Below are 21,865 nucleotides of genomic sequence, written 5' to 3'. Positions count from 1 at the left end.
GCCCAGCTGCAATGCTAGTTGAAGACTCTGCAAGTTGAGGATTTTAGCAGAGTCAGGCAAGAGAGAAAGGCACTGGAACAGAAGTTCAGTGTGTCAAACTTCCGTATTAGCCACAGTTGCTCTGGAAAGTTGGGACAGCTGAAGTATGCTTGGTCAGCACTCCCTTCCTCCATCCTCAGGGGTCCTGTCCCCATATATCATCTCATTGAATCCCTACCTCAACCTTTCAATGAAGTATTACTATCTTGTTTATAGATTAGGAAACTGAGGCTCATGAATTTTGAACAATCATGTTCAAGAAGGTAGTGGAATCAAGATTTGAACCAAAGTCCAAGTTCCGCTATTCTCACATGGTAGAATTTATATGTTTGCTTTGCTAAAGCTAAACACTGGGAATAGTGGATTCTCTCTATTCTCAATTCCCTTGCTCCTGACTATGATTCACCGGCTTTCAAAGAGCTGAATAGGCTTGGTACTCTTTCATCTCCAAACCTTTGCTCTAGCAACATTCTTAATTGCTCGAGTTGCTTGGTCCCGTGGACCATCTAAGACACGAGATGACATGGGTGTCAGGACTGAATGGGGTGAGAAAGAAGGAAGCCTTCATCAGCTCACAGCCTCCATTGGCCAAAGATTCACTCCGTGAGGCGTTATTGCCCTTTTCCCTTACATCTCACCACTCCAGATCAAATGTTACCCCTCTACGAAGACATCTCCAATCTCCCTGCCAACATGTAGCTCCACCTTGCCTGTAACTCCCATGTATTTTCTTTGTACTTCCCTTCAAACATTTCTCACGATCAACTGATATAACTACCCTTTCCATATTGTAGCTTGAAGATAAGAACTATGACATTAATTCCTGTTGTCCCTTAAAGCTCTTGGTACAGCACATGCATGTAGTAAGGGTTCACTAGATGAATAATAAATAAATTGAATGAATCTCCCTAATGAGGGACTCTCTTCTTTAAAATATTGGATAATCTATATCTGGGTAACTACAAATCAACTGCTTTGGTTTCCCTAGTGTTTTTAATTAGTGAGACGTTCCTCCATCACCACCATCCATCTGATTTCTCCAGTATTTACTAACCCTTCATCAGTTAACCTACACAGAGTATTTTTTACATGTTTATTTGCTTTGTGGCTCTAAACATTTTAAAAAGAGAACGAGAGGAAAAAAAAAAAGAGAGAGAGAACAGGACAACATCTTTGGAGTTGAAATGCGTTCATTTTCTCTTTGAAACAACCACAAGAGGACAGTTTTTACCCTAGTTCAGGCATCTGCATACATAACAATCCATCAAGCCCAAAAGAATGGAACAAATCATGAAAGCAAAAGCATCTATGAATCTCCATGCTCTACACTTAGCCCATTCCATTTCCCGCTAAAGTAGAACAACTTCCCTTAAGGTCAGCCCTTCAGGGTCAGCATACAGCAGCACCCTGCCTAGTTTCTTCTGGAAACTTTCCAGTGTCGAACCCCCAAAGAATGGCCAGCGCTCACCAAAGCAGGTTCTGTCCTGCTGTGTGGTTAATGAAGCTGGTGGGCCTGCAGCTTCCTCCTGGTTGCCATGGGAGCGACCAGGGCCACTGGCCTTCTGAAAAGAACAGCAAGCGCAAGACCACACATTCCATCCTGCCTTGCAGATTAAACCAGCTGTCAAGCCAGAGTGAAGAATCAGGCAGAGGTCTGCAGCGTGGAAAAGGGAGCCTCGCGGTGGAACTCTGAGACGTAAGTACTTTCTCTGTTCTTTTTTGAAAAGCATGCCTAGCAGGACAGACAGTTTTTCGTAGCTTCAGAATTTCTGCTGGCTGGCAGGCGAGTTCTGTGACCGTGTGAAGAGCCACGGTGGGCACCCCTTTCTTCTCGCAGAATTTACATTTCCTGAACATAATGTATACTTAACGGGTGGCTTTCACCATAAAACGATTTGTTTTTTAGGCTTCCAGGCACATGAATTGCTCTTTCCTGAGATTCTGCCTTTAAAAGGAAATGTTTTCAGTGCCTTCAACAACAAATGAAATGGTCTTCTCATTTAGTCTCTAAGCAGATAAACTCACGTAGGCTAATATTATATAACGGTTATCTCCATGGAACCTGGACTTCTTGTTTCTCTTTAAAATATTTGGCTCTATTTCCCTGTCCGTCTTCAATGCGAAGTCATAATTACATTCAAGAGATGACCTCTTTGCCTTATCGTGATCCCAAACAGAGAAAACTGGAAACTCTCAAAACATCAGTTGATATTGTTCCTTTGCTCTGTTTTCATCTAACAGCATTACATTTATTGCTTTCTTACACACTGCTCAATGGAAAACATGGAAAGATAAGAAGAAAGTATGTTTAGATGAGCATTAACACGTGGATTGGTTAACTTTTTAAAAAATGTGTCCTTTTATTTAAAGGGAAAAATATGGTAAATGCTGTAGTCAAGGGCAAGAGGATGGGGATTTTTTAGTCAAAACCAGTAGTCCTTACACAGTTCTGCATAAATTTTATTGTTTAATAAGCATGTTTTGGGACCTTTTTTTTTCTTTTAGCAGTAAGTGTGTTGGTGTGATCTGAGGAGAGGAAATGTTTCCGAAGAGTTGTGCATAATAGTCTGTAAAAACCTGTCTTTAATAACTACCAAAAATATCCAGCCTCATTTGTCTGAAAATTTTTTTAATGAAAACAGTGATCTTTGGGAAGTTTTTAACTTTTGTTTTTGGACCAAATAATGCAGTATGTTTGAAAGAAACAAAATATTCTCGTTAAAAGTTTTTTTTTATAGAAATTGGGCATTTTCTGAAAAGAACAGGTTGAATAAAGTTATTTATGGGAATGAGTGCTTTTCCACAGCTGATTTGCATTTCCCAATTTTCTTTTCCATACTAATATTTGTATTGCTTAAAGCTGATGTACAATCAACTTTTAAAACCAGTGTCCAGTAGATCACATCTCTGTGTCAGTGGGGAGAACAGACAAGCCACATGGCTCATGGGTATATGATCAAGGGTACGGCCATGGGTGTATGTGCCACGCTGGGGGTCTGAACCCAATGATCTGATTAGCTGAGCATAGACCAAGTCATTCAAGGGAAAAGCTTGAGGGGTTTGCAGTCATTGGTTAACTAATTCTCACAAGGCCATGGGTTAAGGAGAGAGGTGCAGTAGCTACATAGTTTAGTTAAGTCTTCCCATTGGCTCGCTCTCTGAGATAGTCTGTGTCCACATGCAGAAGCAGCATTCAACTGATATCCTTATTTTTAAATCTAATTTCTAAATGTTCTTTTTTTTTTTTTTTTACAAGATTTTATTTATTTATCTGACCGAGAGAGAGAGAACACAAGTGCACAAGCAGGGGGAGCCCCAGTGGGACAGGAAGAAGCAGACTCCCCGCTGAGTAGGAAGCCCTACGTGGGGCTGATCCCAGGATCCTGGGATCATGACCTGAGTCAAAGGCAGACGCTTAACCAACTGAGCCACCCAGGCGCCCCTAAATGTTCATTTTAAAAAGTGTTTCTGAAATGTTTGTGTCTACTGGAACTCATTTTATTCATTTTGTTTCCTATTCCTCTAGCATGAGGTTCCTATACACCCTTTATGTTAAAGGGCACAGAGTCTAGTGATAGAATAAGAGACATTTGAGTAGGAACATGAGCCTGGACTGGAAAATAACGCTGTAATTTCCACCATGACTCCCTAGAGCGTATCTGGCTGCCTGAGTTCAAATCTTAGCTGTGTCTTACAGGCTCTGTGACCTTGGGCAAGCTATTTAACCTCTGTGTGTCTCCATCTTCTGACACAAAAAATGGGGTCATAATATCTACCTTTACGTGATTGCAAGGATTAAATGATATAAAACATGTAAAAGTACTTTGAAGAGTACCTGGCCCAAAGAAGCACTCATTAAATGTTATTATTAATCAATTAGGCATGTGTATAGTTCCTAATTTCTGTCGACTTTCAACACCATGTATCTCCCACACTTCTTATGGAGGTACATTGTCTGCTATCAATGTTTCTATATTTAGCTGGTTTAGTCTTGGGAATACAGGGCTGAGGAGCAGTAGGTGTTGATGCAATAAAATGTTGGTACAATAACATGTCTTCTCTACCCAGCAGTCTGAACTCTCCTGGGAATCAAGAGTTGTGTATTTGGGGGGCGCCTGGGTGGCTCAGTGGGTTAAGCATCTGCCTTCAGCTTGGATCATGATCCCGGGGTCCTGGGATCGAGCCACATGTCGGGCTCCCTGCTCATCAGGGAGCCTGCTTCTCCCTCTCCCCTCTGCTTGTGCTCTCTCTCTCTCATATTAATAAATAAAATCTTTTTTTTTTAAAAGAGTTGTGTATTTGGCAAGTTAGGTGTGAGCTATCAAGTAAGATGCTGGATATATGAGCGTGAAGCTCAGGGCAGAGTGTGGGAGCTGGTTCATCATCAGCATATAGACAATATTGAAGTTCATAGGTTAGCATGCAGTCAGCAAAGGAGTGGATGTACACAGAGAAGAGAGCCAGGCACTGAGCCGGGGGTGGCCAACAATGACAAGGAAGAAGAGGGGACACCAGCCAAAGAGATGGAGAAGGTGTGGCCACTGAGGTAACAGGAAAAACTGGAGAATGTGGTGTCAGGGAAGAACAAACAGTTCTTTGCTCAAGAAGGAGAGAGTAGGCAACCATGTCACATGCTGGTACAAAGTCAATCAAAATGAGATCAGGAAATTAACCACTGGATTTGGGCATGTTGGAGGGTGGGAGTCACCAGAAAGCTGATGAGAATGGTTTCCATGGCATGATCCTAACAGAAGCCTGACTGGAGTGGCTTACAAATCTAACACAAACATGTATGGGTTCTCTGCTTATAAGAGCTTTGTTTTTCATTTCTTTTATGGTAGACTGGTGTAGCCCGGTAAGAGAAATAGGTTTGAGGCAGGCAAGAACTGCCATCCACGACCCTAGCTACTGAAGTTTCAAGAAAGAGGTGGGATCTAAAGATGGTTTAAGAGATGAGGCTGGTTTCCTAGCAGTTGAGAAATAGAAAACACTCCTAGACACAGGGAGAAATGTAAGCCACGTGAGGGAGGTCTCTCCCCACCCCCCTTCACACACACACACAACCCAAGCTTTTCCAGGACTTCTCCCAACAATATTTCCTGATGCCTCTCCCTTCCAGTTTGAATCCATTTTCCATAAAAGGATCACTTCCCGTTTGCATCTCTAAATTGCCTGGCCTCCAAGGCCATTAAAAATCTTCTTGTGGCCAGAAGGGCTAAAGAAATCTTCTTGTGGCCAGAAGGGCTAAAGAATTCATTTGGAGTCACATCTAGACACCATATCATGGGTACTCAGTTTGGCCCAAATTTTGATGCCCAGATGATCCACTGGAGCTCTGCTCTTGTCCCAAAATCTTCAAGGAGTCAATGAGATCAGGAGGGATTCTTTTTTTTTTTTTAAGATTTTATTTATTCATTTGACAGAGAGAGAGAGAGAGAGCACAAGGGGGGGGGTGCAGCAGGCAGAGGGAGAAGCAGGCTCCCCGCTGAGCAGGGACCCTGATTCGGGGCTTGATCCCAGGACCGTGGGATTATGACCTGAGCCGAAGACAGACACTTAACAACTGAGCCACCCAGGTGCCCCAGGAGTCATTCTTTAAAAAAAGAAAGAAAAAACACTTATTTTAGAATCATTTTAGTCTTAGAAAAATTGTTCAGATAGCACAGAGACTCCCATGTGCCCCACACCCTGTCTCCCCTATTGTTACATCTCACATCAGTATGCTACATACCCTTGTCAACAATTAATGAACTGATATCAATACATTATTATTCTTATTAACTAATGTGCACATTTTATTTGGATTTCCTTAGAATGTCCTATTTCTGTTCCAGGATCCCACATTACCCTTAGTCATCGTTCCTAGGAGGCATTTAAAGACCCTTACAAATCTTTCGAGAAAGCAGCAAGGTTTGGGGTGTCTGGGTGGCTCAGTCAGTACAGTGGCCAACTCTTGGTTTCTGGGAGTGAACTCAGGGTCATGGGATCAAGCCTGTGTCCAGCTCCACACTCAGCGCAGAGTCAGCTTAGGATTCTCCCTCTCTCTCTCTACTAAAATAAATAAATCTTTAAAAAAAAAGAAAGCAGCAAGGTTTCAATTGCTTTTGGTCCCAATATTTGTAACTAAAGCCACTAAAGCAAAATTTAATTCTTACTCTTCTAAAATCGAATCGTTGGAATAGTTGAATACAGATGAAAGGAAAAAGCTTAAGGCTTACATCATGGGGATAGAGTTCAATGTACTTTATGGGACTGTAATAATGTACAACAGGAAGCAGAAGATCTTACTTCTTTTTTATTGTTCTGGAAGCAGGTAATTAAAATATTAAAGGTTTGCAAGCCTTTTTTCTTTTTTCCCCTCATCTCTCAGCGAAGGGATTACTCGGACTCATTTTCCTTGGCAACCTCACACTCATGTAATACAGGCCCAGTAACTTGAGCAAAGCTGTTCCAGGCTAGTTTTATAAAACTAGACGCTTAAATGTTCGGTTGTGGGGAAGTCTGCAGTGGGGGCTCTTATAATCCCTCAGCCGAGAGCAATTAGGGCGATGGCTTCTAATTTTCACAAATATCTGTGAGATCAATATTTCCTAACTCTGCTCACTCTTCCTGGAAGGCTTGTGTGGGTGTGTACAGGGAGGTAGAAGGACAGGGCTCTGGGGCCCTGACTTGGGGCTCCTGGTCCCCATTTCAGGCAAGTGTGTTTTGCTCTGTGCCCCCAACAGAGTTACAGGAAAGTTCCAAGGCAACTGCAAACCTAGATGGTGCTCATTGGTAAAGCCACAGAGCTTGGGGATGCCTCATGGGTTTTTGCCAGATGTCACTCAATGGCTTCCAGGGGGACCCACAGGCAGGGCATAGGATATCGAGTTCATATTTCCCATCCTCTAACCCATACACAAAGTCTCAATACACTTCCTTTGTTGTGGCTAGGCCAAACACCAAAATCCCTTCTAAAGAAGATGAATTTTGCTTGCTGATGTGATGACATGATACACTCCACAATTCTAGGAGGTGAGAGGTAAAAGAGGAAGCAAAGGATCAGCAATATGCATCTTTGACTTAGCTCATGTAGGGATTCACTTGGATAATACTAATATTTATGGAATGCTTCTATGTATCGGGCACTGTGCTGAGGACTCAGGAAAACACAGTCAGCAAAAAGACCAGGGTTTTGTTGCATCAGAAGCCTGACTTATCCAGCATTCCACCAGCAAGGGTCCAGCATCCAGTTAGCAAATTAGCAGGTGAAATCAGTACCCATCAGAGCTCAATGCTTTCAAAACACAAAATGTCTGCTTTTCATTTGGTTCAAGTTGTTCCTTAGTCATCTTAGTCTAGAAGCTTCTGAGCACATTAGCCAAATTTCCATTCTTAAATACATTTAATCTGAAAGCAGTCATCCACTGATCCTGGCTTCACCAGCCAGTAGGCACAAATAAGGTTAAGTGAACCTTAACAGCTTGTATTTTGCTGGTTTGTGCTTCCACCTACCCAATACAGGTCCTTGCTTCCTTCCTCCCACTGTTTCTACATAATAGAGTCCCAGGAATGTCTTACCTGTGCTCAGACATGATCCTTTCACCCGATTCTGTCTCCAGCTACCACTGGATGTTGGCTGTCCCTTGCCTTAGGCATGGGGCTCCCCATTGATTCACTTCCCGGAGAGCAGGGCCCAGAGGCGTCGCCAGTCTGTCCTCCTGGAAGGGCCAAATGGTGCTGCCTGGACCTCCTTCCTCATTGTGCCAGAGCTGTCCTGCACGCAGTGCAGAAGTGGGGAGAATGACTCTGTCCCCAACTCAGTGTCACACTTTGCCACCCAGAGAGGGGCCACTTGTGTCCTCCCTCTCAGTCCAGGCAGTCTCTGCCTGCAGCTCACCTGGACTCAGCCCAAGGCATTAATTAGTCGGGGCTGAGAAGAGACAGGTGCTATCCTGTCTCTCCACTAGTTCCTGCCCCAGGCCTTCACACATCATCTTCACGCTTCCTTCTTTTGTCCTTGACAGTTCCACACATGCAAATAACCACTGGCTACAGGCCCCCCCTTCTGAATTCATGAGACACGTCCAGATGCATCTGTTTAGGCTGGGCTGGGTCCAATACAGCCCAACTACTCTGGACAGTTTTGAGCTTGGTATGTCAGAAAACGAGTAATGGAGTTGAGGATCTAGTTACCCCAAGAGCTTATTTATGATCCAGGCTAGTGAGAGGAGTAAGTAAATACTGCAGGGCTGTAAACAGTTGCTAGTGCGTTTGGTCCAAAGGGTGGTTGGATATGGGTGTTTTATCGTTTCCTTATAACCTCTGTCTTAGTTTCCTATTGCTACATAACACATTTCTACAAACGCGGTGACTTGGGGCGCCTGGGTGGCTCAGTCTTTAAGTGTCTGCCTTTGGCTCAGGTCGTGATCCCAGGGTTCTGGATCGCATCGGGCTCCCTGTTCCGCGGGGAGCCTGCTTCTCCCTCTCCCACTCCCCCGCTTGTGTTCCCTCTCTCTCTGTGTCTCTGTCAAATAAATAAATAAAATCTTTTAAAAAAGAAAAAAAAAAACATGGTGAGTTAAAACAAAAGAAATTCATTGTCTCCCATTTCTGGAGGTCAAAGTCCAAAAGCAGTCTGATCGTGCTAAAATCAAGGTGTGGACACGGCTCACTCCTTCTGGAGGCTCCAGGGGCGGGGGGGGGGCAGGGGGGGGGAGTCCGTTCCTTGTCTCCTCCAGCGTCTAGAGGTGGCCAGCGTTGCACCGCTTGTAGCCACATCACTCTCTCTGATCCCTGCTTCTCTTGTCGTGTTGCCTTTTTCTTCTCTGTCTCCTCCTGTTTTCCTCTCAGAAAGACCCTTGTGATTACACTGGGCTCACCCAGATAATCCAGGATCTCCCCATCCCAAGATCCTTAACTTCATCCCATCTGCAGAGTCCCTCTTTCTCTATAAAACAACATTTACAGGTACTAGGGATTAGGATATGTATCTCCAAGGGCCCTTACTCAAGCCCCCACAGTATCTAGCAGGGATAAGAAGAGACCAGAAAGAACGTGTTTGATCATCGTCCATACCCTGCTGCTCCTTTAAATATTTTACACACATTTAAATTAGAATGTGTAGAACTACTTGAAATGGGAATTGGACACTTATTTCCATTTACCGGTTTTCTCACTAATAATGTCAAGGCTTCCCATTCCCCAGAATTACAGAAGAACATTTGTAAATCAGAGTTGTCTGTTACAGGAAAAATGGTGCAAAGAGGCATTTTTGCCTTATGTTGAGCCTGTTCTTTATTAAATTTTTGGTGTAAGTAGTGCATTAAATGAACCAATAATTTTCTATTCCTTTGGGGTGGCTTTTAGGATGCCCTGACAGAGCATGCTAATATATCCCTATTATCATTATAATTCTGACATTACAAAATACCATAGCTAATAAATAGTACTATAATACTGTGTATATCATAGAATATTATACTTCCTAGTAGTAACAGTACCCATGAAAAGCCCTAATAGACTATATATATTTCCACAGGAATCCTGCTTTACTCATATTATATCCTAGTGTGGTAGGAATTATCATCCCCATGCCATTTTGAGAGAAATGGCTCAGAAAGTCATTTCTGAGTGTCCCACAATATACAGTGAGTTGAACATGAATCATCACAATACTTTAAATCGTGTCCTCTTGAGACCCTAATTGCATGCTTGATGCTAATTTTGCTAAATGCCATCTCATGGAGACATGAACTTTGATTTCCTCATTTTCTGGATGAGGAAATAAATCAGATGATAGCAAACAGTTTAGCTCCTACTCTATAAATCCAACGAGATCCCGATCATCTCAGAATCACGGTGAACTCCGCTTTGTGCCTCTCACAGTGAACTGTGTCAAGCTCAATGACAGGGAAGTGGCCTTCCCCCACAGAGAGTGCACAAGGCAGTGTCTCCAGGGCAGACACTTGGGAGGGCATGTGAAAATTCAGGGACTCGTACCAGGGATGGGGGTGTGCTCTTGTGGAATGTGAAGAAGAAAGAAAAGACAACACTTATCACAGTTAAGAAAACATGGAGGAGAGACCCAAATCAGGGTAACTTTCAACATTGTAAGCTTTGAAATATTAAACAGCAAAGCTATCACTCCTCTTTTACATATCATCTTCCGTAGTGTTTTATCTGTAACCTGCCTCCCACGGTGCATTTGTGGGACAGAGCCAAAGAAAAGAAAAATGCCGAAGATCCTTTTTCTCAAATAGCTTCTCAAGGTCCTGCACCTAACGGGTCCCCATGAGCATCTCATCCACATAATACAGGGTAGCCAGGACTTCCTCCTGGGCCTGCCTGGGAAGGGTGATTGCACAGCCACGGACCAGGGGGAACCGGCCCTGAGAACAGGAGATCTCTAGGTTCTGGGGTCCTCAAGAGGAGTCCCCATCCCACACTTTTCCCCTACTTCTTATTTAATCCTTGCCTTCCCTCTAACAAGGGACACGTAGGGATAAGGCTTAAAGTGCAAATACCCTTGGGCAAGAATGTGTTTATTTAAATCCATATGAAGGCTTACCCAAGTGCCATTAGAGCCCTCTGTGAGAGTGGGTTTTTAGCACCAGGCACCTGGATGAGCCCTGACCAAGGTAAGAGGAAGGCACAGCAAGGGGACCCTGGGGACAGGAAAGCTACTCTACCCACTTCATAATCTTGCCTATCACTTGTCTTGCCAGCAGCCCGGTCTCATTGCCAGCCTAACGAAACCACCACGAGGCTCCTGACTCAGACAATGAATTCTGCCTTTCTCTGGGCAGTCAGGGACAAAGTGGGTGTCTTCAGGAGCGGAGTCCCAGGTAAGCCAGGATGGGGTGCTAAGAACAAAACCGAATGCTTTTCCAGTGCAACCCACTCGGGATCCCCTGCTTCCTACACCACTGTTCCTCCCGAGGAGTTCAGGCAGGTGTCCAGGAGCTTTGTCCTCATCCCTGCCTCTCGAATCCTCCTCTCTTGGTCCACACTCCACCCACCCCCAGATTCCAGATACTGAAACAGATTTATTGGGGCGCCTGGGTAGCTCAGTTGGTTAAGCGACTGCCTTCGGCTCAGGTCATGATCCTGGAGTCCAGGGATCGAGTCCCGCATCGGGCTCCTTGCTCAGCGAGGAGTCTGCTTCTCCCTCTGACCCTCCCCGCTCTCATGCTCTCTCTATCTCATTCTCTCTCTCAAATAAATAAATAAAATCTTAAAAAAAAAAAAAGAAACAGATTTATCTGGAAAGCCTGGAGTGAGAAGGAGTGAGCAAACGGAGAGAGGTAAACCTTCAAAGAAAATACAAAAGAAATGTGTTCTCTTACGGGCGCCTGGGTGGCTCAGTCGGTTAAGCGACTGCCTTCTGCTCAAGTCATGATCCTGGAGTCCCGGGATCGAGTCCCGCATCGGGCTCCCTGCTCAGCAGGGGGTCTGCTTCTCCCTCCGACCCTCCTCCCTCTCGTGCTCTCTGTCTCTCATTCTCTCTCTCACAAATAAATAAATAAAATCTTAAAAAAAAAAAAAAGGTGTTCTCTTACTTAGAACTCATGTTGCTCTCTCTGTCTCTACTCCAATTTCATCTCTACCCGGTGCCTAAATGACCTTTCTTACGCCCGGAACTAAACGGGTTTGTCCTGCTTACTAACCTTCAGTGCCTCCTTTTTGCCTCTTTCAGGGGCCTCCTAAAGGGGTGTTTGCATCCAAGGGAGTGCACAAGCCAGGCCAGTGGGGTAGAGCTGAAGGTCCTCCAATTTTCATTATTTTTCACCTCAAATTTTTAAAAAATCTACTGTGTTTTGCTTACAATGTAAATGATATATAAATATGGTATTTATAGTGGGTTTTTTTTTTTTTTATAAATAAAAGGTTACATCTATTAGGGAGGGTTTTTTAGTTTTTCTTGATGGGGTGAGGATCAGAAGGGTTTGAAGAGGGGCGCCTGGGTGGCTCAGTCTGCCTTTGGCTCAGGTGCCTGAGCATCTGCCTTTGGCTTAGGTCATGATCCCAGGGTCCTGGGATCGAGCCCTGCATCGGGCTCCCTGCTGGGCGGGGAGTCTGCTTCTCCCTCTGCCCCTCACCCTGCTCTTGTGCTCTCTCTCTCTCTCTCAAATAAATAAATAAAATGAAAAGAAACCTCTCCTCATTCTAAAAGAAGAAGAAGGAGGAGGAGGAGGTTTGGACACTAAACCCCTGAGCTTGGCTGGCAAGGTCCTGTCTACCCCTGCCCTGCCTGCACTCCAGGTCATGGGCTCCCAAATGCGCCAAGCACTCTAGTCTCTGGGATTTTGCTCAAGTGACCCTTCTATATGCAGCCCTTCCCCTTCCCTCGCCCCAGCCCCTTCTCTGCATTGCCCTAACAACACCCCCTTTGGGAGTTTTTCCCAGTCCTTCTGCCCAACACTTGCTCTGTGTCTTTAATAAGCACTCACCAATCACATTGCCCCATTGCCCTATAATTAGTTGGCTACTTGTTTGTTCCCAGAGTACTACTGAGTTCCTGGGGCAACCCATTAGACCCCTGGGGTGAGCGAGGCCATCCTACTGCTCTCAGGGTTAGCAACACTGGGCACCTTTTTGATAAAATACCCCTCAAGAGTAAGGCATACATAGCTCTCTCTTTGTGGGATTCACCCCAAATTCCAAATTGTCTCCTTTTCTGGGATTTCTCTCACTGTCACCCCCTCAGAATCCTCAAGGAGTTTTGCAGAAACACACTTTGAGAACTGCATTTGTGAGAGACAGCCTAGCCCAGCTTCCCAAGTCCTGGCTTCAACGTGGGTTTCGTGGGGTGCCCGGACCCTGGCTGTCTTCTGCCTTTCTTCTCGTGACTACAGTTCAGATTTCTCTTTCAGACCATCTGCTTCTTGCTGGAGCATCTTCTTTGTTTCTGGTCGTATTTCCCCAGCTTCTTCAACTGAATCTTTTCCCTAAGTGCCTTCCCACCTTTAACGTTTAAAAATCCCTTCTAGGGCGCCTGGGTGGCTCAGTTGGTTAAGCGACTGCCTTCGGCTCAGGTCATGACCCCAGGGTCCTGGGATCGAGTCCCACATCGGGCTCCCGGCTCAGTGGGGAGCCTGCTTCTCCCTCTGACCCTCTCCTCTCTCATGCTGTTTCTCTCTTGCTCGCTCTCCAATAAATAAATAAATAAAATCTAAAAAAAAAAAAATCCCTTCTAATTTCAATTAAACTCACTTCTGAATTAAAAATTTGAAATCACTCTTAGTTTTTAATTGCTGTTAGAATTAGGGGAATACCACTATGTTGTTCCACAATTATATTTTTTTCTCTTTTGTGTTGAGACTACAGAGTTCAAAACATCATTATTCAAGACATTTCAAATCTGTTTTGGGCAAATGGTCCAAATGGCATCCTCCCACTGACCAACACACTGTCTCCTTACTAGTAGTATCTTCTTGTAAACAGAACTAGTGCATTTGAAACATTCCTTTTGGAGCCAAGTATAAACATTATCTAAACGTTGCATGTAATCCTAGATTGAGAAGGAATCTGTGTGGAATTTGTTTTGAAGTCACTGATGTCTATATCTGCTCAATTCAGAAATCTTTGCTTTCATGCAGCTAATTGCTAGTATTAATTGCTGTCGAGATTTCTTTGGCGGCAATACAAAACTAATATTGGAACTGATTCTGAATCGTTGCTCTGGTTTATCAACATGTTCAGTGACTTAAAGGCTCAAAGATTTAATGATCATACAGGGTTTTCTGCATCTTGCCAGAGAAATTTGGGTGGATTGACACCACCTGACTGTTTATCATGGTTGCATAAAGCCATTTATTATGTCTTACCACCTAGCCATGTCAGAAATCTCTAGTGCCCACCAATACCCAGGTCATCCTCTCCTCCCTTGGCATGGTGCTGGACTTCATTTCTAAGCTGCTTGCAGAGAGGGGGTGCCAAGGGCTTGAGTTCTAGCCGATGAATTGTGAATGGAAAATCCTGCAGAGGATCCAAAGGCCCAGGAAATGACAGAGCTAGGGAGGAAAGCTTGAGTCCCTGCATGACCACGTGGAGCAGAGCACACCCTCCCCACCCCACGGCTCCTTAACGGCATTACGCTGCAACATAAGGGAGGAATCAACCTTTGCCCTAGCTTCACTATGTAGTTTTTCATTTGTGGGCAGATTCCAGCACAACATCCACAGAACAGCACAGACCTGTCACATTGTTAGGCCCCTGCCCATCATAGGGGTGGGGTGGGGGGCTCCTCTTAGGACATAGGAGGCAAATCCTAATGATAGAGCACACGAAATCTGGGATGCTGAGAAAATGATGTGTCAGGGCAAGTCAGAAGGTTCCACACTACAGGACCCCTCAGTTCCTCTCTCCTACTACCATCCCCATGGCCCATCAATCTCTCGTCCTACTTTTGGGTTTTTCCCAAATTCTGATCACCCTATGCTAATTACATAGATAACTTTTTCTCTTCTTTTTCTTACTCAAGAACTACTGCCTTCCTCAGATACTACCTTTTCCATGAAGCTTATCATGATATCTTCCATTTCCAGGGAAAGTTACATGTAGACATAACACCCTCTACAAAATGTTATTATAGTGATTATCACAGCATACTGTGATTATTGACTCAAGTGTCTCTTTCCCTGGGGTATAACCCCTTGAGGGAGCTCTTATTGGCTTTATTCTCAGTTTCCAACACAGTGCCTAGCACATAGCAAGGACTCAACAAAGGTTTATTGAATGAATGAAAAAAAGATAGTTTACCAAATGTCAGTGTACTCTTTTCACTGCTTGTTATAGAAATCCAATTCAGACTGGTGTGAGTAGGAAAAACAAAAAAACTTCGTTCACGTATTTCAAAAATCAAGGAAGGATGTCAGGCATGGCTTGATCCCAGTGCTCAAAAAAAGGTTGTTAAGAATATCTCTCCATTGGGCGCCTGGGTGGCTCAGTTGGTTGAGCGACTGCCTTCGGCTCAGGTCATGATCCTGGAGTCCCGGGATCGAGTCCCGCATCGGGCTCCCTGCTCGGCGGGGAGTCTGCTTCTCCCTCTGACCCTCCTCCCTCTCATGCTGTCTCTCATTCTCGCTCTCAAATAAATAAAATCTTAAAAAAAAAAAAAAGAATATCTCTCCATTTCGTGTCTGTTCTTCTCTGTGTTAGCTTCATTGTCTGGCGAGCTCACCCCTTCTGTAGACAAGATGGTCACCAGTAGATCATGATTTCCCTTCTAACAAGATGAGCAACCCCCAGAGGAAAAACAGTTTCTTTCCTCATGATGGTCAGGGGCATAGCTAGGGGCAGGGACCATGTGATGTATCTGTGCCCATTCTCCTTATGCCAGGCTGGAATCTGCCCACAAATGAATAAATACATAGTGAAACTCAGGTGTTCACAATCCATGTTCAACAAATCTAAAGAAAGAAGTCTAGGGTAAAACCGAAGGAGAAGATGTCCAATTAGCTTCTTTTTGAAAACTGCATAAGCTTGTTACCAGGAATATTTGTCCCACTCTGTACCTCATCATGAGGCGTCATGCATCTGGCCCTTGTTCCAGCCTTTAAGCTCCCTAATATCCAGAAGGCAGGGAGGGGCCACCCTGAGGTCCAGCCAGGGCCTTGACTGCAGGGGGTCGGGGGTTTGCTCACAAATCCTTTTTATGATCTCCAGACCCACTTGTTTCAGGAAATCAATGTCTGTTTCCCTTTCTACCTCTTTTGCCTCTGAATGGTACCAGCATCTGGAAGAACGAAATAGACACTTTTCACACCAGGTTCCAGGCTGATGGATAGATCCTTTTCTGCCTCCCTTTTCCCCTCCAGGCTGGGATCAGAGCAAGCCAGTGGCATTGATGACAGTTTTCCTGGTTCTGGGATGAAAGGGTTACTGGGGCATGAAGACCTAGAAACCTCCAGTGGAATCTAGGACAACTGATCATCTAAAATTATCCTGTAATTAATAAGTTAGTCACTGCTCCTTACTAAGTGGGGTAGTCACCACCACATTTTAAACCTATTTAAAACTGTTAAATCTCATGTTCAGGAAGAATTCTGGCTCTATGCATTTCTCAAAGCCCCCCCTTTTTTTTTATTACAAAATGAACCGAATACATCCTTTCAGAAAACCCTGTGCCAACTTCAAAATAAACACAAAACACTATAAAGCACCTTATTCAGTCCCCCAAATGGACTTTAATCCATCTCTCTGCCATGTCCCTATAACTATACATTCAATAGGGCCTTTCTCAGTTCAGCCTTATTTGTCCTCCTCTTCTGCTTATAAGCCCTTGGAGGGCAGGGGTACATGTCTTGTTCATCTTTGTTTCTTCTGCTTGGCCTTGGCACATGGCCTGTGCTGAACCCTACCTGACTCCTGCTTTTTTTCCCTCCCCCTCTGCTGCAGGCCCTTGGTCCTCACATGTAGGCCTGGAAGCAGAATCAAGTCCCTTAGAACACAAGTTCCAGAAGCTCGTTGTCTTCTGGGCTATGTCCACAGGGCTAGCAAAGTGCCTGCCGCCTAGTGAACGCCCAGTAAACATTTGCTGAATGAATGAGGTTATGATGGCCATGAACCAATGTCTTACCTTCTGTTCAAGTTTACTTGGTTGAGCTACAGGTTAGTTTCCCTGCACTCCAGTCACCTGCTGATGAACTTGTGCTCTCCGCCTGTCCACCGGACCCCGGCATTTTTAGCTTTGCCTCCCTTGGTCTTCTTTTTGCCTTCCTTTGCCACCTCATAGCCTTACCTCGCACGCTAAGTGGTGCATGTCTGCCTCGCTTCTTTCCTGCTGTCACTGTCCTCTTCGGACACAGACTGACCCATCTATCCCTGCCCAGCACTTCCTGTGGGGGTCCTGTCACTAGCCCCAGACTCTCCAAGTCAGAGGTCTTATTCCGAGTATTTTGCCATACCCATGGTGCTTTGTACATCCGGATGGACTGAATTGTCTCTTTGGTCAATTCAGAAGAACTGAATGGTATCTTTGGTCCTGTATCTTTTGGTCAGTCATCGGCTTACTCAGGGGAAATGTAATTATTTTTGCAAGACTGAAACCTGGCACCCTACTTCATAACGTGTGTCTCATTCCAAGCTCACCATAAAAGGAGGCCATGCATCTATTATATGCCAGGTACTCGGGGCATTTTCCTTCAGATAAGACACTGGCGTTACTCCTTAAACTATGTGTACACTCCTACCTTATTTAGATCATTGATCGCTGCTGATATATTGCTTAGTTTTGGAAGCCCTCCACTAAGCTATTTGATAACATCTATTTATAACATTTGGTCTGGGGAAGGAGCAGATAAGCAAGTTCGTTGTGATTAATTGGTGCGTGATTAGCATTTTCAGTGTCTCTGAACCCAGTTAAAATCTACTCTAATACATTTGTAGGAGAGCAGGAATGTATCAATGGACCTATAAACAGATTAATATGATGGGGTTAGAAATTAAAGTTTATCATTAACTAGATGTTTCACTAGTATTCATGCTATGTTGTTTAACAGGTAGCGCTTGGGGAGCTGAATCCAACACGGAACTGTTTGTCTCCCGAATTCCAGGAAGTCAGCTATTGAGGGGGAGGAGGGAATGTGCGTGGTTCAGGGGCTGCCAAGCACTCAGTACAAGGAAGACGATGTTTGGAGAATGTGCACATTCAAAGCCCCACAAATCCCTGCCCACAGACAGCAGGGTGCCCCGGGGTCTCATCTCAGGCACCCCGTGCTGCTTGCCGTTGGTGTGTTAGTCTGTCGGCTGACATCACAGGGAATCTTATGCCTCAGAGGCTGCCTTTCCAGAGGCTCTTAGACCGTGCATTGCCTGCCTTTGATAGAACTACGAGAGAGCGGAGGGTACCAAACCCAACCATGGGTTATTTCGGGGGCTCCTTTTCTATCAGCTGCGTATTTCTTAAGTAATCTCGACACCCGACGTGTGGCTCAAACTCAGGAGCCCGAGAGCAAAGGTCCCAGGCTCTCCCGACTGAACCGGCCAGGCGCCCCGTAAGCTGTATTATTTTTAACAGAGTGCCTGCGATCACCAAGCTGCACATTTTTCTTTCAGGTGAGTTCCAATGAACTGGCTCACAAAGGGGAAATGCAAACGTGGCGGCACACGCTGAGGGTAGAATGGCACCACCTTTGGGGCACAGCCTCCTTCTGGCCAGCACGCTGGGCATCTTTGTACTCCACGGCTTCTCCAGTGGGCAGAAGGACAGCACGCTGATTTTCATGAAGGAAAACACCATGTTGTAGCTGCTCTGCGGACGCCCAGGACTGTGACTACAGTTTGGCCAACCTGAGGTGCAGCTGCAACACCGTGCTACCTTTGGCCCTTGAGCAAGCCAGCCACGTCGACCATCTGACCATCTGGTTCACCGATGCATCTGCCCTGGGCCTCCTGTCGAACTTCACGCTGGTCCAGGACCTGAAGCTTTCTCTGCGCAGTACCAGCACTCTCCCCGCTGAGCACCTGGCCATCTGTGGTCTGAAGAGGCTTCGCGTCAACACCGAGGCCAGGCGCCCGTCACCAGAGCAGAGCCTACTCATCTACAACGGCGGGGAAAGTGAACCCAGACAGAAGCCTGTGTGGTTTCGAAGAGGCTGGCAAACATATATGTACATCTCATTCTTAGATATGGCACTTTTCAACAGGAGGTCATCCTTAAAAGCCTACAGTATTGAAGACGTTGCCCGCATTGCCAACCATTTTCCTTACTTGTCTTACTTCGAAACCTTCCCGATTTTAAGCAATAGGAGCTATGTCATCACGTTCATTTACTAACGTTGTAAAAGAGGCCAACCGCCAGGAACTTTGGCACACTATGGATAACTTGAACAAGGAATCTGGGAACGAGGCCATGGGTAGCCTTACCTACAACTTCACCTGTCTGCCCAGCCCCCATTCACCACAGAGCCACACGTACAACCAGCCCTCTCTGCTCTCCTCTCTGCCCAACCACGGGAGCTGTTTCGAGAAACAAAAGAAAAAGAAACAAACAAACAAACAAACAAAACCACCCCCCAAAACCAACCAAACAAACAGAACGACTTGAGTCCAGAAGGTCTTAAGAGCAGCCAGAGGTTGGGTCTGTGGAGAAATATCAGATCAGAAATGGAGAAAGTGCACACCAAGGACTGCCTAGAGGAACTCAGCACAGAGGATGACCCCCAAGGAAGGCATCTTCCTTCAAAATACTGCCTTCATTTCTTTTCTGCTTCCTTTTGTTGCTTTGACTGGACTTCCCCTAAGAAGAGGATAGATTTCAGAGGCTTCAGGACTGTGAGTCCCACAAAATGATTAGGTTCTCTTAGACTGGTATTTCCCAAATATCTCTTAGACTGATACTCGCTAAGAATATATGCGCTGAGGAAGGGGAGTTTTGAGAGTGGAATAGGTCAGGTTAGGGTGGGACCTTAGGACCAAATGAGAGCATTAGGGTTCGAGGAGTGTGATACAGAAATGAAAACCAGAGCACACAAAACCCAATGGCATATATCTCAAAATTTTGCTTAGAGCAAGGCCTAAACCCAGGGAGTTTCTCTCTTGTATCCCTTTTCTTTCATTCTTTCTTTCTTTGCCTTCTTCTATCTTTGTCCCCACTGTACCACTTCGCCTTTCTCCTCCCATTTTCCTCATCCCCCCTTCTTCTGCTCCAGAAATAAGAACTTAGATTAGTACCATTAGAACTGCATTTAACACCACCAGGGGCTAGCCTGGGAATCTAATAATCATGTATAACGTTACGGACAAAAATGCTCATATGACTAAAAGATAATTAACAAAAGAAATTTTAGGGCTCAGTCCACTCGGATGTTTAATTCTGGAAAGTTAAGACACTCTGTATGACATGGTTGACACAAAATGGTCTTAGGTGTGATGACAAAAGGAACCAAGGTAACATATTAAAAAAAAAAAAAAAGGAAACAGACCTCAGTGTACAAAAATTTTCCTCACAGACTCAATTTACCACTGAGATACAATGTAAAGAATCCATGGCAATTATGATACAAATGACCAAACTTAGAGTGCAAGGAACTAGAAACATAATTGCATTTATAATGTCATAATGGTAAGAAAGAGTCTTATTATAAAGTAACAGGATGTCTTGGGGCTGATGATTGCAGATCACATTCACCACATTTTCTCTTACCCTTAACATAGGGTAACTGAAATAACCTGAAATATCTTACATTCACTTAATTGGTGGGGGATTTGGCCATTCAGGCTAATTAGCATGAGTCCATAATGTCAGTGTTTAAATTAGGCCAAAACTAAGACCAAAGTATGAATTTTAATAGAATAATGCAATGACCTCATTATTGACATTGTATTTGGGAGGTAAGTTTAAAGTGAGAGAAAAAGACAAGGAAAAAAAGGATTTGGAAAAGGGAAGGCAAGAAGAATATAAGTGAAAGGATGAATAAGAAATATATTTACTATCAGGAGTTACTGAAAATGTAAAAAACTGAATTTTAATGGATTTTTATTAATAAAGTACAAAATTAAATGATTTAGAAATTATGAGCATCTTAATATGCGTTCTCTTCCATTTGGTGGCTTTGAATAGTTTCAAAGCCCTTCCACAGATGTTGTAAGTGATTCTTGTAAGAAATAATTGTAGATCAATGGGACTTAAAGCAATAGAAAATGAAAGTTAATTTAGTAATAAATCAAGCTTGCCTGATTTATTTCTGGCCTGAAAATGTGGTTCAGGTTGCACTGATAGAGGATAAATAAGGAGCAGAGAAAATCCACAGCACATACATGGGAGAAAATGGCACTTGGTGCTCAGTGGACAGTGAGGGTTGGGGGGGGGGACAGCAGGGAGCCGTGGGGATAGTGGAAAACTGAGAGTATTTGCCCCACCTGAAGGGTCCACAGCAGCTCAGCTCTAGCTCTGAGTGTCACTGTGGGAGAATACAATGGGGCCAGATCTTATCCTTCAAGAAAATTAGGAATTCCAGGTTTTTGTGTGAAATCTCATAATTTGTAAATGTTGGCACACTATTTTGCTTTTTTGTTTGTTGCTTTCAGTAACACTGTGTGGTCAAACAAACCATGTCAGTGGTCCCCTTAAGCTTGGGTCTGGCCATTTGTCACCTCTGATCAGTGGTGTGCTGGTAAAAGTTTAACCACCAGCTCTCCAAAAAAAAAAAAAAAAAAAAGTACATAGATACATATGTACATAAGTTTATTATAAATTTTGCTGATATAAAGGATGTATATCACACAATTTACAAAATGATAATAAAATATACTGTATTCTTTATTATAAACTCTATGTATATAATTAATTCCCAAAGAATGCTTTAGGTGGTTTTTGGCAAATTCTTATATCCAAAGCTAACCTAGGGTTGTGATTGATGCTTGAGTATAGTTCTGGCATGAATGTTGGCTGATATTTTTACTTACATTAGGAATAAGAGAAAAATTAACAAAGATTTTTGTGGGAATGTCATTTGCTAGTCAATGATGTAAGCAAATTCTTTGTTGAATCAAATATTTTTCAAATACTGGAGGAATATTTCCTTAACTTGGAGGACTATTCAGAATGTTAAAGCTATTGAAATGATACACGTTTAAGTTTAATCTGCATTGTTAACGTTTTCTCCAGCACACTCAACAAAACAACAAATCAAACCCTGATATGTAGTGTTTTCCAATGTTAGTGGTGTAAATACTGACATCATAACCAATTTCAAGCTACCAAGAGAAGCCACTGAACACAGAGTTGGGCAAAGATGCACAGTAGGACATGATTAGATAGTATTTCTACCTACAGATGCAATAGGCACAAATAATGCCAAGAGCATAAATAATAGTAAAATGCAGTAGAATTAAGAAGTAG

General features: G+C 44.0%; 1 protein-coding gene across 1 annotated transcript; it reads left to right on the top strand.

The window, feature by feature from the left end:
* The first annotated feature begins 18,143 nt into the window (after window positions 1-18,143).
* CUNH21orf62 (chromosome unknown C21orf62 homolog) lies at window positions 18,144-19,209 on the top strand. Its single transcript, XM_035017701.1, is given in 2 exon segments — window positions 18,144-18,262; window positions 18,264-19,209. Coding segments are annotated over 2 exon segments (654 nt in total). The 3' UTR covers window positions 18,799-19,209.
* The last annotated feature ends 2,656 nt before the right edge of the window (window positions 19,210-21,865 follow it).

The sequence above is a fragment of the Mirounga leonina genome, unplaced genomic scaffold (assembly GCF_011800145.1).
Source record: "Mirounga leonina isolate KUSES-001 unplaced genomic scaffold, KU_Mleo_1.0 Mir_172, whole genome shotgun sequence".
NCBI classification, from domain to species: Eukaryota; Metazoa; Chordata; class Mammalia; order Carnivora; family Phocidae; genus Mirounga; species Mirounga leonina.
This window is presented reverse-complemented; position numbering and strand designations above follow the sequence as displayed.